Source organism: Coturnix japonica, chromosome 2, assembly GCF_001577835.2.
Source record: "Coturnix japonica isolate 7356 chromosome 2, Coturnix japonica 2.1, whole genome shotgun sequence".
NCBI classification, from domain to species: Eukaryota; Metazoa; Chordata; class Aves; order Galliformes; family Phasianidae; genus Coturnix; species Coturnix japonica.
Window position 1 is genome coordinate 17,726,643 of NC_029517.1, and position 16,676 is coordinate 17,743,318.

Below are 16,676 nucleotides of genomic sequence, written 5' to 3' on the forward strand. Positions count from 1 at the left end.
TGAGTACAACTGAAATATCTCAATTTGTTCTTCTTGCTTTAAAGGTTACCTTCACCTGTCTAGTTTTACAATGAAAAATTCCCCCTATCTTTCTTCTTGTAAACGTACTGAAATCCATACTATTTGTTTTTGAACTTGTGCTTGTCAGTCCTTATCAGTCCAATTAAACGGTGAAGTAGTCATACCTTTTTTAGTTTCACAAATCCAATTAAGCAAATGTTCACAGTACAAGTCATTCCAGCGCATTTGAGGTGATCTAATAAACATAACACAATGTTCAATTCCTTCAGCATTATTAGGTTCGCCTTCATCCCAGTTCTTATAAGTTACCTGTGTGGGAAACACATCTCATTCACTACGAGCTTTGAACGAAGTGGAAGTAATTGAGTTTTTTTGTCACACAGTGTCAGGGTCTTATCAGCCCAAGCAGATCATTTATGCAATTGAAAGGAGCTCTGACAGCTCTGAGAGGGCTGGGGAGGTCCTACCGGTATGTTTACTATTCATCACTTCTCAGAGGTGAAAAAATTACACTTTCTAGAAAGCATGGAGGAAAAATGGATGCATGGAGGGAGTGACATTTGTCTGACTCTGTAAGAGATGGTGAGCTGACTTCCCCAGGCTGTCACACAGCAGGGCCCAGGCAAAGGTGTGATGAAGATCTAAGGGCACGTGCAGTGGAAGATGGAATATAGCATGGTGCTAGTGATGAGCATGGAGATGAGTAATGTGCTTCCCTCAGAGTGCTGAGACAGTGCCATTGCTGAGACAATTGCTGCAGCTGTTCATCTGATTGGAGAAGTGCTGCCCTGCAACAGCTGGAGTTTAAAGAGATTGGAAAAAAGCACTAAAACTGTGAAAATCTTCACAGCTAGAGGGGAAAACAAAACAAAAACAAGAAAAAAAAAATCCAGCAAATAATTACTCACAGGAGAACCATCAATCCAGGTAAATCCTTCATCAGGATTTAAGAAAAACAAACCAATCCAGAAACCCTGAGTTTGCAGTCCTTTTTCCCTGAAAGAAACAATACAAAAAGAAGAGGAGCCATATAAATTCTGGAAAGAATAAAAACATGCAGCTTTGAGTCACATCTGAAGTGGGAGCTACTCCTTAGCCCACAGCCAGGCTCATCAACTGCACTCTTTGACATGGAGTTCCCAATGCTCACACTTTGACATGGAGATCCCAATGCTCTGTACTGGCATGGGACACGTTGGAGTTAATTTGGAGGAGAAGCAGTGGCACGGTACTAGCTCAGGTCCCATGCCTGTGGCTGAAGTACAGTTCCTACTTGTAGCAAGAGTTCATAGTAAAAGCTTTTGCTAAAAGTAAACCATTAATAGAGAGCTATCATACAATCTAATAAATGGAAAACAAAGTAATTTCTTTTCAGCTTCTCTGACTTCCTCCATGGCACCCACCTCCATTCTTGTGATGGCACTTGTGCGCAAAGTGGCATCTACCATGTTAAAATAAATAAATGAAAATTAATTCATTTGATTTGAGGAGTCTTCAATTTATAGGCTAATAATTCCTACATCACTCAAGGGTGTTATTGTGTTTGTGTTCTATTTGAATGTATGTATTAGAATATGAATCTCAGCCATTAAAAAAACCCACACAACTAGAGCTGAACATTTTAACATCTCCCTTTTGGAAGAGGGGGTTCACACATACAGAGCTGATCAGATCTGGAGAACAGCCTTAATGAGAAACTGCGATAAAAACTTCAGTTTCAAAACTACTTTGAAATATTCAAGTTGAAATATATATTTAAAATACAATTCAATGTGATTTTGCCAAATGAAAGTTTTCTATTTTGTTTTAAAGTTTATCATTTTTATTTTTTTAATTACTCAGCTCCCAATATATCTTATTATTTAGCATAACATTAATATGAAAAAGAATGATTGTGCAAGTACTCACAATGCTAACTGCCATATTAAAGTTTGATCTTCTTTTGAATTGATTGTGACCAGATTTCCTCCTATTTCTCTACAGAATTCTTCAGCTTCGAACCAATTCTTCTTTAAGTTTTTATCCCTCACAAAGAACTATTGAGAAAAAAATTGTGATAAGTTACTAAATATAGTATACAAAGTTTGATGTAATAATATGATTGCCAATGTAATTGAGATCAGTATTATTCCAGCAACCCTTTGTAACTAAGACAACATATGTCAAGACCTGTAATATTAGACATTAGTAGTGTAGACTGTAACTACCTTTTCACTTCTCTTTTAAAATAGTAAGGAAAGATTAGCCTAGGTTTCAGAGAAGAACAAAATGTGTCACAGTGGTTTATAGCTTAATTAGAGCTTTGAACAGTGAAGAGCTCAAAGAAAAATAACATTGACTAGTCTTACCATTTTGCAGTAGAAAGCAGGAGATTATTGAGAAATGGGAGGCAGGTAAATCAATATGTTGAAACAGGAAAGATAATATGGATGGAGACAGACATTTTGAAAGGTGCTGATGCAGGCTGAGGAAGAGGTTTTATACAGCTCTGCAAGCTCTGCAACCTAATATGAAGTACACATCTTGAAAAATGATGCTTGACATTTTGGGGCAAGGATAAGCAGCAAGCAGATACATGGGAAAAAAAAAAATCAAAAATGAGAGTAGCAACAATTAACTGGTGTGACATAAAATTTGATGCCCTTGTAAACAGAAGTCTAAAATCATGAGACCTTCCAGCAGGCAGAATCTCTGGAGAAAAAAGGGAAGGATACTTACATAAAGACTTGAAAGAACAATGTTCCATATTATTGACATTTTCTTCACTTATTTTGCTTTCTCTTTACCTTTTCTTTTCAGAAAGGAGACACTTTTAACTTGAACCAGAGAACACACAAAGCTTTTAGTTGCTGAAGTGTCACCAGTGGCAATCTAAATCTGGGTCTAAAAGTATCACTAAAAATATCAAATGTTCAGTGAAAGAAGGCTGACAAGGGGCCAGACGCCCACCATCATCTCCCTTAGGAGACATTTTTTTATTCAAGTGACACAGCCAGCTCTTGAGATTTAGTACTACGCTTGTCTGAAGTCCCAAATTCTTGGAAGTAGATAAACGTGGTGAGGTTCTCACCTCTCATTTCAGTAAAATGAAGCTCATTTTTAGCTTCCCATTTTCATTGCTGTAAGCTCTAGCATTGTTGTGTTTTGTTATATTTGATGTAGCTGTCTCACGTGGGTTTTTTTGCACTTCAATTTCCTAGAGGAGATAATTCTCCAAAAATGCCCAGCACTTGGGTCCCTTCATGGCAGGCACTCAGGCTGGCAGAGCAGCCATGCACTGACCTTGAAGCAGGAGTCTGCCTGTGGGGCTCCATCCCAGCCCTGGGCACAGGTGGCTGCAGAGACCTGGGCAGGAAGAGCCAGTGGAGGCACTTCCACTGCCAACTGCTTGCAAAGGAAATTTGCTGTCTCCTGGCAGCTAATGACATCCCATAATCCAGCACCAGCTCCAGTTCCCATGGCGACACAGCCTTGCTCTTTTCCTTTGGGATATATAAAAGAAATGAACAAAATCAAAGTCTAATTGCTCTCTAGGAAATTAGATCTTTGTATTCATACAAAATTATGATATAAAGCTCCATATTACGCAGATTTAGAGCCACTGTGGTTATGAAATTATTCTGAATATCTCTGGCCACAGCATAAATAGGGGTCAATGAACCTCAGAGACACACTTTTCCTAAAACTGGAGATTGCAGATCTAGGATACAAACGTTCCATATCTTCCCTCCCCAGGGAAATCACAGGGTACATAGCACTTGATTTTATTATCATTTGTAACAGATGGCCTGTCAACTCCTTCTCAGTTCTCAGAATCCAGGTAATTCAATTTCAGGAAGGGTGATATCAAGTACAACAAGTTTGTTTCAACACATAACTTGCAACTGTGAAGACAAGAGCCTCCAGTCACCTTTTGCTGAAATGCAGAACAGCTGAACATCTGCACTCTGTTTCTCACCTGTGGGTCCCATATCCTGACCATTATCATTTTCCTCAAAGTGATGAGCTGCTGTTAACAGGTGTTAAAAATATTTTTTAAAAAATAAATAAATAAAGTGAAACTATGGAACTTGTAAAATCCTATACAGTATGGTATTCAGTGTAGCCCATAAAAATATGTTTCTATATGATGTAACTGAGTTACAGAGCAGCTGACACTCTGCTGTGGATGTGCTTTACACTAGAGCCAAACGCAAGGTTTGTTGATGTTCGTAACCTACAGGTGTAAATTCAAAAATACCTTCTCTTATTTCCAGTACTAGGGGATAGAAATCTGCTTGAATTTCAGCCACACTGATTACAGTGGTTGAACTGATTTAGAACTTACCTGGCATTCCTGAATTCCAGTGTGTGAAGGAAGGAGTTTCACCACTGGTCCACCTGAACATCCCTTGTTCTTCTGTGTCAGAGAGGCCAAGCCAGAAATACTTTTCAGACCTCAGCCCAGTCAGACTAATGAGGAAGGCTTGCTCATTCCTGGGGTGGAAAACAGTGTTCAAACACAGCACATTGCCTTCCACTGCTGATCCAATTGGTACAAATAAATCTACCATTCTAGTATGACCCCAAGGGAACAAGTCCTCAGACAAGTTCAAGCAAAATCTCAGCAAGCTTTAGTGTGGTTGAAAGAACTTAGTGAGGGACAACTTTCTCCTTTCAGCTGAAGGCATCCTCTCCTTTCTACCTGGTTCTGTGAAATGTCAAAAATCACAAAATCTCCACCGCAATCGTCACAATTTGTGATGCTTGGAATCTACCAGCAGATGAGGACTAAGCTGCAGCCAAATTTGCTACACACTGCCTATGAAAGCAATTGTGTTCCTCAGAGGCCATGAAGTGCAAAGCCCATTCAAGATGGAGGTAGGTGCCATAACACATAATACATTCTGGTTACGGTAGAAATGTACTGGGAGAATTCATATATTTGTTCAGAACTTGGTGTAGAAGATTCTTATGAATTTTTTTCTCTTATTTTCTGCATTTAAGAGATAACACTACTCAGTAAATAAAGGAAAACAGTAGTAACCAATTTCCAAAAGAAAATAAAATAGAGGCGTCATAGATTAGAAACTTAAAACTAAGAGAAAGCAAAACTCAAGGACCTCCAAAATTTGAAAAAATTCTAATTAAATAGAAATTCTTAAACATTAAGTCTTTTTTCTTTCTTATGAACAGCTTAGGTATTACTAAAGTGCTTTCCAAAGCTTTCAAAGAAAGGGACAAATTTTAAAGGTTTCTGAATTAGAAGTACTATTTTCGAAGTAGAAGAATGATAATTTCCTACCTGGTTTCCACTGTAGCTAGATAAGCATTGCTCTGTTCGCATGTCTTATTTGCATCTGAGAATGTGACAAGCGCAGTACCCACTAAATAACAGTGAAAACCATATCTTTTCCAACCCTGCAAAGAAGAAAAGGATGGCCTTAACATGAACTTTAAAGATATCGCAATATAGAAATTAGCTCTACCCTTTTATATGTCAATAACTGATATTTAATTTGTTGCTGCAGGGATTGGAAACAAGATGATATTAGGCAAATTAGTTAATAAACAAAAGCTATGATTTTTTTTGTTTCATTTTCTCCTACAAAAGGCCTTTTTACTTATAGGATGACATTAAACTCTTCATTTCTTTTATGTGTACGTGAATTTTCACAAAAAATAGTGACTATGCTATCACGTTCCAGTTCTGCATAAGGCTGTGATGCAAACATCACCATAATAAGGCAGTTATTCAATCAGGGGGAGCTGTGGCCACACATTCCCTAACTGCAGGATCTGACATGATGAAATACAAAAGTATTCCAGCTCTGAAATTAATTTTTGTATAAGCACAGCTCCTCAAAGCTGTGCCTGCCACCCTTGGAAGGATGGCAAGTAGACTGTGAGCCAAGAGGAACATAACCACTGCTTGTCTGGGGTGTAGGTGGAAAGGAGGAAACTCACCTCTGCTTCTTTCTGTTGTTAGAGAGATTGATGCTGACTAGAGTAGATTTAATGATTGTCTAAAAAGGTGAAATTTGGAAGAAATAACCCACTGATATCACTAAAAGACCAACTAAGTGATCAGTCAGAAGTAATATGGTACTTTTTTGTATTGAAAACCTGGTCTTCTCATGTTGGAAATTATTTTGTTTCTTTTAGAGTTCTTGCAATACAGTAAAGACTATGCTGTGAAAACTTTTAAGTAGCAGATCTGAGAGACAGAACAAAGTGGCTTGAGGCAATTTTGCATGTTTGGCTACGAGTATAAATAGAACAGTAATGAACTGGTGTGAAATATATATCTGATTTTGTTAAAAGGTGGAACACCTGGGAGTGAGAGGGGAGGAAGTATTCATTTACAGGTAAGTGATTATTCACATTCTTGAGTAATTTCGGTGCAAGAAATGACGTGTATGCATATCTTAATAGTTTGTTTGTGGGAAAAGACTAGGTTTTCTCAAAGAAACAAACACCAAGTCTCTAAAGGTATGAAGAGCAAGTAAAATAATTCATGTTCATTTTCCCCAACATAAATCACTTATGATACAGCATTTACTTCCTGGCAGCCTGGGTCCTTGATCTTTTCCTCAGGAGATTGTGATGATGGCTTCTTTTTACAGATGTAACCAAGTTGCTTATCACAAATTTCAGTTGCCCAGTACCCATCCTAGAAAAGCAGAGAGAATAAACAAATGGAAAAATAGGGGTATTTATAAGCATAAGAAAACAATTTTCCTTCTTCTACAAGATCTATTGAAGTATGTAACACAAAGAGACTACAGGATTGTTGGTGGAGATTTCTTAAAATGAAAAAAAAAAAAAGAGAGAGACATTTGAGGAATGGTTTGAGGTTCATTTGATGCTGTTTTGAGATGAAAGAACAAAATGAAATAGATTTTGAAGTCTCAGCATTATTGGCTATTACAATGACCTATTTCATGAGAGAGTTAGTAAAACACATCTTATCCAGGCCTAATGGGTATGCATTTATAGTGGTAATATTTCATTATGCTTATGGCAAAGAGATCAGTGAAATAGAAGTAATGTACACCTAAATGTGTCACAGTACATCCAATTATTTCATCCATCAAGGAGAAGACTGAAAATAACTGGTTTCTATTAGAGAAGGAATTATATCAAAAAAATAAAAATGAAATAAGAGCTTTTTATCCATGAAATGTGCTTAAGGATTAATTCTATTAACGTCTAATACTGACAGACATAAATATTGTTCTACAACATATCAGTTGTGCATTTTCAAATTTTTTTGTGTTTGTTGTTTTGTGGGTTTTTTTTCATGATACTTTGTATATGTGTATGCATATCTGTGTAAATGAATATAAAAACCCAAACAATCATGATGGCAAGAAAATAAAGTATATGGGGCGTTAGATTAGGTTATTTGGCAGCTATGTGTTGCTGCCCTTATTACATTACAGAGGAGAACTATGCGCTAGTGCCAGGTCTTCATGCCCCAATGAAATGATATAGATGAACTTAATGGTCTACCAGGCTGGAAAACAAGGTATGTCAACAGACGCTTTGATAACCATATAACATATTACTAGTTCATCTTCCTTTCTCTCCAGACCTACAACTATTTTTCATTGTTTAACCAATGGAATAGAAGTAAATTCTAATATAAAACTCATTATCTGGCTTTACACAAAGAAAGAAATTTCAAAAGGTAGCATTAGAATTGTGGTGCCTCTCCACTCATCTGGTTGATATCAAATTTGTTTCTAAGATAAGATATAAAAGACTCCTGAATAAATAGATGGTGCCACATGATTTCAGTCAGAGGCAGTTATTAGTTTGCACTTTAATAAAATGGCTGACAGTGTTACCTGCCCCTTCATAACAACACAGTCCTCTAGATCGTTTCTGTAGGTGGGTTGTCTGCGCTGCCATGTGGTGAATGTCACAGGGGTCCCATCACTCCACTCGAAGTAGAAATGATTCTTCAAGTCATTCAGGCCCAGCCATAGCTCTTCTGTTGGCTCTGAAGCATGGAAAGAGAAAAATTTGCTTATTGTCTGCTATGTAATATGGAAAAAAATTTCAAATCCAGAACAAACAGGGGCAGATAGAAGTTGGGATGTGGTGCACAAGAGATGGTCTTCATTCTCTAATCAAAATGCTGGTTTCTGTTCAGATCTATAGTAAGGAATGATTTGATTAGTAGACAAGAGGCTTCACATGCCACTGATAAATCCCTGAAATTAATAAACATATGGCTCCTTATGGCTGACAGAATTTTTTTGCAAACTGAGCACCTGTGACTTAGAACAACAAAATAACCCCAGCATGGATATAAAGCAGTGAGTGTCTCAGTGTGCCCCACTGATCAGGAGATGAGATGGAGTACAAGGTACAAAGACATTTGCCAATACATTTCCTTAACTGGGAGTCCTTAGAGGGTATGTCAGGAGTGGTCACCAAGTCCAGCATGAGAGACAAGTGCCAGGACTGGTTGTGACAGTGCTAAGGAAAGTCAGAAATGAAAAAGCATTGTTTTCTTAGAAGGACATATAATGAGAGATTAACCTGAACAAGAGGTTTTACTCTCAGCTGGAAGTTAAATTTCTTTCAGATTTGAAACTCAATTCTGGAACTATAGAGACGTTAAAAAAAAAAAAAAAGAAAGAAAGAAAAAGAAAAGCACAAAAACTGCAAGCATTAGAGATTTTTATGTGGGAATCCTGTTATCTAATTTTGTTGGGAATAAGACTTTTTCACATTTGAAAAAACTTTAAAATGTAGATTGTTTCTTAATAAATATATGCTTATGTTTATGCAGCAGCAACAACAGCTGGCAACACCATAAGTTCAGCTTGTGATATTTCAGAGAAAGCATTAATATTTAATGAAGCCCAGCTTTTGTATTGCAGATGTGCCAAACAAAATAGAGGCCCACTTATATACTCACTGTAACCAAGCTGTGACACAAGAAAGCTGTACTCAGCGATGTTGTGGACACTGGCCAAGTCTCCACCCTGCCCCTTACATGAAGTCAGAGCATCCTTCCATGTTTTGAATTCTCTTTGAATGCTGTAGCAGTGGCCTGCATATGGCCACCAATGTTCTGCACATTTAATATGTCTCATTTCCTCTGAAACAGAAGCACAAATTTTCAGAGCAATTTTATAAAGAGTAAAATAAGCATTCTTTGCAAGAAGTAGTACTATGTGAATAAACACAAAGTTGCAGGTAGAAATGCAAATATTGTCAAATAAGAAGCAAATGTCATTAAGGCACAGTTTGCTGAATGTAAAAAATAAGATAAGAAAGATTAGTCTTTCAGTGTCAAGTAAAGCACCAATAAGAACACCCACATTGCAATTTTAATTTTTACTCCAGACAAGAGAGACCAAGGCAGAGATCTGTCTCTTCTCTTACTGCTATAAAAGCAGTTTCTATAACATTCCCAGACAACAGCCTCTGGCAGATCCCTCCTGTATGGGGCATGTCCATAGCTACACTGATGTGTCTTTGAAATCTTACGTCTTGGTAGGCAACAGATGAAACACAGCCTGTGTGAATGCAGCTGCTCCTACTGCTCTGCACATGTGAACTCATTCAGTTGCACATTATTGTAGAGGGTTTTTTTATATTGATATATATCAATACAAAAATCAATCCTTGTAATTGTTCATTCATAGCAAAGGAGAACCATAACTTCCTACTATTTGTACACTAATGTGATTGCTATCACTGGTTACTGTGACAGAGCTGCTTCTATCAGTTTTGGTAAAATGAATAATAATGAATAATAGAATGATGGAACAAAATAACAATATTCTCCTATGGATGATAACTATATTACATCTTTGTCCTCTCATGTGTAAAAGCCTGTGTGTACACATATAGCTTTGCTTTTGGAAATCTTGGTTAAAAAATGTTACATTCCCTCATCTTTGGTAAACTGGGGATTGCATTCTCTGAAAATCAGAGAAAAATCTTTCTTTCTATACATACTATACATACCTTTGGTTATATTATCAAATTTGGAACTGACTTTTCTTTTTTTACAGATGTAGCCAAATCTCTGGTTGCATGCTTCGTTTTCCCATTTAGCATTCTGTCTGGGATTCATTGTGCCACAGATTTTCCCAGGAGCTGGGAATGGACTTCCTTTGAGAGAGAAAACAGATTCTCACAACAGATACATACAAAAAGATCAATGAATAGATTGCATAATCAGTAGAACTGTTGTCTTATTGTGATTTTTTCAGTGCTTGATATGAAGAAGCCCTCCCACAGGATAATGGCTGTTGTAATTTGCAGGGTGCTGCTTTTGCATCATATACATTGAGTGAGATAAATGACTAGATTTTGTCACAGGATGTTATGGGGAACATTCTAGTTCTTTTCCTGATTCATTGGTGCTTGTAGTCAGAACAATCATTCTAGCATGTCTCAAGAATTTTGCTGTTCTTTTTTCTTATAAAACATGTTTTCTTTTTTTTCTGTTTTGTTGTAGAAGAGCCTCTTAAAGGAAAAGTGGTTACCTGTTACCAGACCTGCCATTGCTGAAGAACCAGAAGGTGAACAAGGGGACAAGACTTATTGCTGAGTGGTAATCACTTCCTACACCCAGCCTGCTGCTCTCATTGCCCTGGCAACAGCACACCACACACCTCTGCCACCACTCTGGGCTTCTTTCCCTCCTCTCTGGGCTTTCCCACTGCCCATATTTGAGGTGCACCATGAACTCCCCAGTCTCTTTTCCTACACATCAATCCATGCAGTTCTGCATACAGTATTGAAAAATTATAGGCTCACTCTCTAAGTCTCTCCATAATATTTAGAATTTCTCCAGACAACATAGTGCCATTATTTTCTAAATATTTTGCTACTTTTTGAACATTTTATTTAAATTTATACTCTTGAATAACACTGTGGTAACATTCTGATCTCAGATCTGCAAGTTTTAACATCACATCAAAAGAGACTCTCCATTCATAAATAAGCTCTTTGCTTATGAGAAAAAAACAAAAGGTCTTTGGCTATTGTAAATTAGCACAGGCTTTCCTGAAATAGAAGCAGCTGGGATAGTTTAATTAATTAATTAATATCAGAATCCATTCCAAGATTATAAAGTAAATGCTGTTCTTACCTGGAGCCCAGTTTAAATATCTGAAAGGACTGCCCCCAGCCCATTGCCATCCGCTGTTGAAATTCAAAGCATTCAATCCAATCCATAATGCAAAACTGAATTTTTTAATTAGCTCTAAATTAGAAAAGAAAGTCAGTGGTGCCTTCCTATTCTCATTATTAGCTAGCTCATGTAAAAGAAATAAAGTCAAAAGTAATTTACTTTTCTTGGTTTAAACCTGCCCACAAATACTGCTTTTCACATTAATGAAGTGAGCAGGTTTAAATATTAAGATGTGTGAATGAATAATTGTAAAGATAGAAGAGATCTCCTATTGCTATTAATAATGGCAAATCAGCATCTGATTTCACTATTTCAATAACACTTTATTCATCATATGTACCCATTTATAACCCCTATATTATTAACAATAGTCCTTGAAGCACAGAGAAAAGAGGTAAATTTGAGGACTAGACTTTAGTCCTGATTGGAAATGAGCATACCAGTAGGTAAGGCGAGCAGAGGGAATCCTCCAACTGAAGCAGGCCACAGACATAGCAGACCCTACCTGGAATACAGTACTGGAATGGGTCCACTTTCCTCCCTGTACTACTTCAGGAGCAGTCCCCAAAAAATACCAGCTAATGGAAGAGCTGTTCAGAGCACCTTCTTTGTGGCTCCTAGTGAACCACTCATCTTCACTGAGCCAAGAGACAAGGCAAACAACTGCATACTCTAAAGCTCTAGAACAGCACAATTCCCCAGTAGATCTTATGGTCTTATTTTCTATTCTTTTACCTCCTACATATTCTTGCTCATGTATCTCCGTGATGCTTAATAGTTCTGCATTTTGATCCTGACAGCTTTTCCTTGCTTGATGCCATGTTAGAGCTGATTCTGAGTTTATTTGATAGAGTACACCAGTAGAAGCATCTTCTGTCCAAAATTTCTCTGTGTCATCTGAAGGAAGTGAAAGAGTGCTACAGTTAGGATGCTGGCATTGCATCAGCTAAAAGAAAATGTAGTACATAACAATGCACTATAAGAACGCACGGCATCAACCATATGTACAAGAGGTCATGGTCGTAAATTGCACCAGGGAAGATTCAGGTTGGATATTAGGAAAAAAATAATCTAAAAGAGCAATGAGGCAGTGGCACAGGCTGCCCAGAGGGGTGGTGGAGCATCCTTGGAAGAGTTCAAAAGACATGTAGATGTAGATGTGGCACTGAGGGATGTGGTTAGTAGGTATGGTGGGGATGGGTCGATGGTTGGACTAAATGATCCTAGTGGCCTTTTCCAACTTTAATGATTCTATGATCAAATCTAAAGCACCAGAAAGTTTGAAATTGGATCAATCACCCATTTAAAAATGTACTTCTATATATATTCACACATATATATACATACACATACATACATATATGCATATATGTATATGTATGTGTGTGTGTGTGTGTGTATATATATATATATAACTTTCTTTTAAATTTGTTTTTAGAATGAAGTGAGATGATACCCCATATTACTCGGTACTTGTTTTTAATTCACAAAAGGGATAGTAATACTACATAAACCAAGCACAACTATATATTAAAAAAGTAATTTCTGGATAAACTCAGAAGAAAGCAAACCTGCAGTTGAACTACAGCCCTGGAAACTCTGGAGAAATAACTCCCACTTAGCTCATCAGCAAGAGAAGTAGCTTGTTCAAAGTTGCTGAACCTGGCCTCTGGTACCACCAAGGAGCTATAAAAATAGTCTGTGTAACACCAGTGCACAGATCAGCTGCAATCTTTGTTTGCAGAACAACTCATAAAGCCTTGTGAAACTGCAATGCTGTTGGGAAAGCAGTTGGCAAGGAAAACACAACAGTGTGGACACCTGTCCAGAAGTGGGGGAATCCCAAGTGTACATTTGCTACAAAGATGGGAGATGAAGATTATTGTAGCAGCAGCATGTTATGGAGGCTGGTAGGAAGAAACAAGAGCAAGATAGAAAAATGGAGGTTAAAGGAAAACAAGAAGCAACAGTGTGTAGCAGTGTAAATGAGAATTGACCTAAAGGAGGTATAAAAAGTAATGATAATTTTGGAAACAGTCCAGAATCAGTCTGGTCATGCCATGCACTTAAGTCACACAGATAAGACATGTAGGAAGGAGCCTTTTTCAGTTCTCTGGTCCTTGAGGAAAAGCAGCCACCTGTAGCAGGTTTGACAGGACTTGACTGGGCTGAGCCAGGCTCCAGAGATTATTTTTCCTTTCCCTCTGGGACTAATGTTCAGACAGATTATATTCACTTGTTTATTTGTACATTGACAAGGATTTGCACATTGTAGCTGATAACAAACCTCACTGATGGATCAATAGATTGTTTTCTGAGAACATTAAATGAGGACTTAATAGAGCTATTTACCAATCCATTTTCCTATCTAAATTGAGAAGTCATACTATCTTTTCAATTTTATAACTATTATATATAATTTTTGCACCTAGAAATTATAAATAAAGTGGTGTATTAGCATGGTTTGAGCTTTAAATGTTGTGTTCAGAGTCTGGTATGTAAACCTTGTAGGAAAATCTGATTTTGCCCTGTAATGATAAGCTGTGGTTCCTGAAGGCACAAAAGCCCTGAGAAGATCTCACACAAGAAGGAGCTTACTGCAATGTAGTACTCTGTGCAGCTCAGTAGATTCACTTCATTATTCCATCTTTTTTTAAAAAAACAAACATAAAATCCATACAAAATGAAATAAAGCAAAACAAAACAAAAAGGCTGACCAAAAGGAATACAGGTCAGGTAGTGACAGTCATCACTACAGCTAACAGGAATGTATGGCTCTAAAACTCTATAACTGTTCATTGCACTTTGGAGATAATGGGGAGAGTAAGTAGAGAGAACTCTTTGCTACCCCACCTTCCATTGCCCTCCCTTACAGTACCGTCTAACTTGCACATTCACAGAAAGAAACACCAGTTTATCCTGCTCTTAATTCCTTCTTTTCCCTCAACTTCTGCACAACTCTCCTCTTTCATTCTGTAAACTGGGAGCTATAGGAATAACATGTTCTTTATATCACATATCAAGTCTGATAATATAATACAAACAGTCTGTCCATTAAAACTGCTCAAGGAAAAATATTTTCATACCTAATTTAATACAAAATCAGCAGGAAACTTACCCAGAGACTGCAATTGAAATGTACCACTCACAAGGCAAAGGAAAACCAAGAAACTGGCAAGAGTCATTGCAAATTATATTTTCCTTTCATTCCTCTAACAAAAGTATTGTATAAAAGCCTTCTGAGTGAGGATAGTGACAGATTCTTCTCTCTGTCATAGTGCTGATGTTATCTGAATAAGACCATATCCTGTCATGTGACAGTTGGAATAGCTAGATCGCATGCAGGAAACATCAGTCTCTTTGACAAAGCAAGTTCCTTCCAAAATTAGCATCAGTTAAATTCAAAGTTGTGACCAAAAATACCTGAAAAAAGCGATAAGTAGGGTCTATATGCCGAAGTAGAACACCATAGGAGGAATAATTATCTTTGCTTTAAGTTAAACTAGGAGTTCAATAAACTGTTTAATAACTATGCAGTAGAGATTCAAAGTGAGCTTAGGGTCAGCAATGCACACAAGAGCAAAGCTGTCAGGCATCACAGCAAAAAAAAGGAAATTGACGTCACTGGATAAAACCACATGTGGGTTTTGAAACCCACAAAATGAAAAATGTGAGAGAGGGGAAGTACCTAGAGAGCACAATTTCTACCTGGTCCCCTCTTCTCCCACACTCTGGCCCAAGTGGGCCTCAGGTTGCCTCCAGTAAAAGGATGCTTGTGGGGTTTCAGCTCCCCAGGGCTGAAGGGTGATGGGGGAAGATCAGCACAGACACAGAGGCAGGCTAAAAGTTAACTGAGGAATTGATGCTGGTTACTATCATTTTGGGATCAGTGTTCTGCATACTACATTTTACTTGTGCCAGAGGCTAGACTCACCACTGTGTTAAACGGTTGGTTTTATTTATGATAAAAAAACTTTGGTCTCACTGTCTAGAAAATAATAAAGAGAAATGAACTTCATTCATGCCAAGAGCATCCTGGCTTGCATTAGAAATAACATGGCCAGAAGGAGCAGGGAGGTAATCATCCTCCTGTACTCAGCACTGGTGAGGCCACACCTCAGGTACTGTGTTTGGTTTTGGGCTCCTCACTACAAGAAAGACACCAAGACCCTTGAATATGACCAGAGAAGGGCAACAAAATTGGTGAGAGGTCTGGAGCACAAGTCTTATGAGGAGTGACTAAGGGAGCTGGGATTGTTTGGTCTGGAGAAGAGGAGGCTCAGGGGAGACCTCATTACACTCTACAGCTTCCTGAAGGGAGGCTGTGATGAGATGGGGTTTGGCCTCTTCTCCCAGGCAACAAACAAGTCCTGATGAAATGGCCACAAGTTGTACCATAGGAGGTTTAGATTAGGCATAAGATAAAACTTTTTCTCTCAGAGAGTGGTCAGGCACTGGAATGGCTGCTCAGGGAGGTGGTGGAGTCACCGTCCCTGGCAGTGTTCAGGAGGTGTCATACTGTGGGGGTAGATTTAACTGTGAGCAAGTCAATAAAGAGCTTATCAGACTCTTTGGTAGACCTTATCACTGTGAAACCCTGGAAGACCAGACTGTGAGACAAGAGCAAGCAGTTTGCTTCTAAGGCTGGACAGGAGGCTCCATTGATATGCATTGTTAATCCTGTTATTCTTAAGGAACCTTTCATCCTTTATCAATGTTGTTTGGGAGAAGCTGGGACGAATTAACTGATTAGAAGAACTGTTTGAGGAACAGGAATGTCTTGCTTGTAAGTGAATGGTATATAACATGTATGTGAAACACAATAAAGAGGACTACCCTGATGCTACAAGAAACTAAGAGAGCTCTCTAACTCGACTGAGCACCAACATCATACAGTTTCCTGCTGCATTTCTCAACTTTCAGTTCCTTTTACTTGCATTTAAATATGGCAAGTTGGCGCTTGTTTAAGGTGAATACAAAGAAGAGAGAAGCCTCTTAATAAAAGAAGTCACTGCTCAGATGCAAGCACTTCTGGTGCCTTTGAGGGACAGTTCCAGGCAATAGCTTGGCTTCGGTTTTCTGCTGCATGCAGGTTTACTAGCAAGTAGTAATAACGACTGTCCTGGTGTTCTTTGCCTGCTGAAGCAGTACTTTAAGCGTTACCATTTTTTAAAATAGCAGTTTTTTTAATATTGTGATGCTTCCAAGAGACAGACTTTAGCAACCAGTGCTTGCCACTATGAGTGGGGAAAAAGAATGGCTCTATCCTGTAAAATAAACTGGTCTTCAGAACAAAATATATTGCATTTGACAACCACATTAGTAGACTGAAAAAATAAATACAGCTGAGTTATATATATACATATATATACATATTTATATATACATATGTATGTAAGTATAGGTATGAATAGTATTTTCCATGGAAGAAAATGAAAATGAGCAAGGTTTCCATAATGTGACAGAAAGCATAACAAGATGACAAAGCAGCAGTCTTAAACTGCAGCAA

General features: G+C 37.9%; 1 protein-coding gene across 2 annotated transcripts in view; it reads right to left on the reverse strand.

Moving 5' to 3' along the window:
- Positions 1–14,460, reverse strand: part of LOC107309035 (macrophage mannose receptor 1-like) — a 31,930-nt gene extending 17,470 nt beyond the window's left edge. For both annotated transcript variants that reach the window (XM_015853449.2, XM_015853448.2), the window contains exons 1-13: positions 14,286–14,460; positions 11,903–12,064; positions 11,126–11,239; positions 9,994–10,140; positions 8,936–9,118; positions 7,854–8,008; positions 6,563–6,673; positions 5,306–5,421; positions 4,349–4,497; positions 3,304–3,503; positions 1,930–2,057; positions 930–1,017; positions 186–330 (exon numbers count right to left, since the gene is read on the reverse strand). In XM_015853449.2, coding sequence (XP_015708935.1) covers positions 186–330; positions 930–1,017; positions 1,930–2,057; positions 3,304–3,503; positions 4,349–4,497; positions 5,306–5,421; positions 6,563–6,673; positions 7,854–8,008; positions 8,936–9,118; positions 9,994–10,140; positions 11,126–11,239; positions 11,903–12,064; positions 14,286–14,352 — 1,765 coding nt within the window. In that variant the 5' untranslated portion in view covers positions 14,353–14,460. The remainder of the gene's footprint in view (positions 1–185; positions 331–929; positions 1,018–1,929; positions 2,058–3,303; positions 3,504–4,348; positions 4,498–5,305; positions 5,422–6,562; positions 6,674–7,853; positions 8,009–8,935; positions 9,119–9,993; positions 10,141–11,125; positions 11,240–11,902; positions 12,065–14,285) is intronic.
- Positions 14,461–16,676: the final 2,216 nt, after the last annotated feature.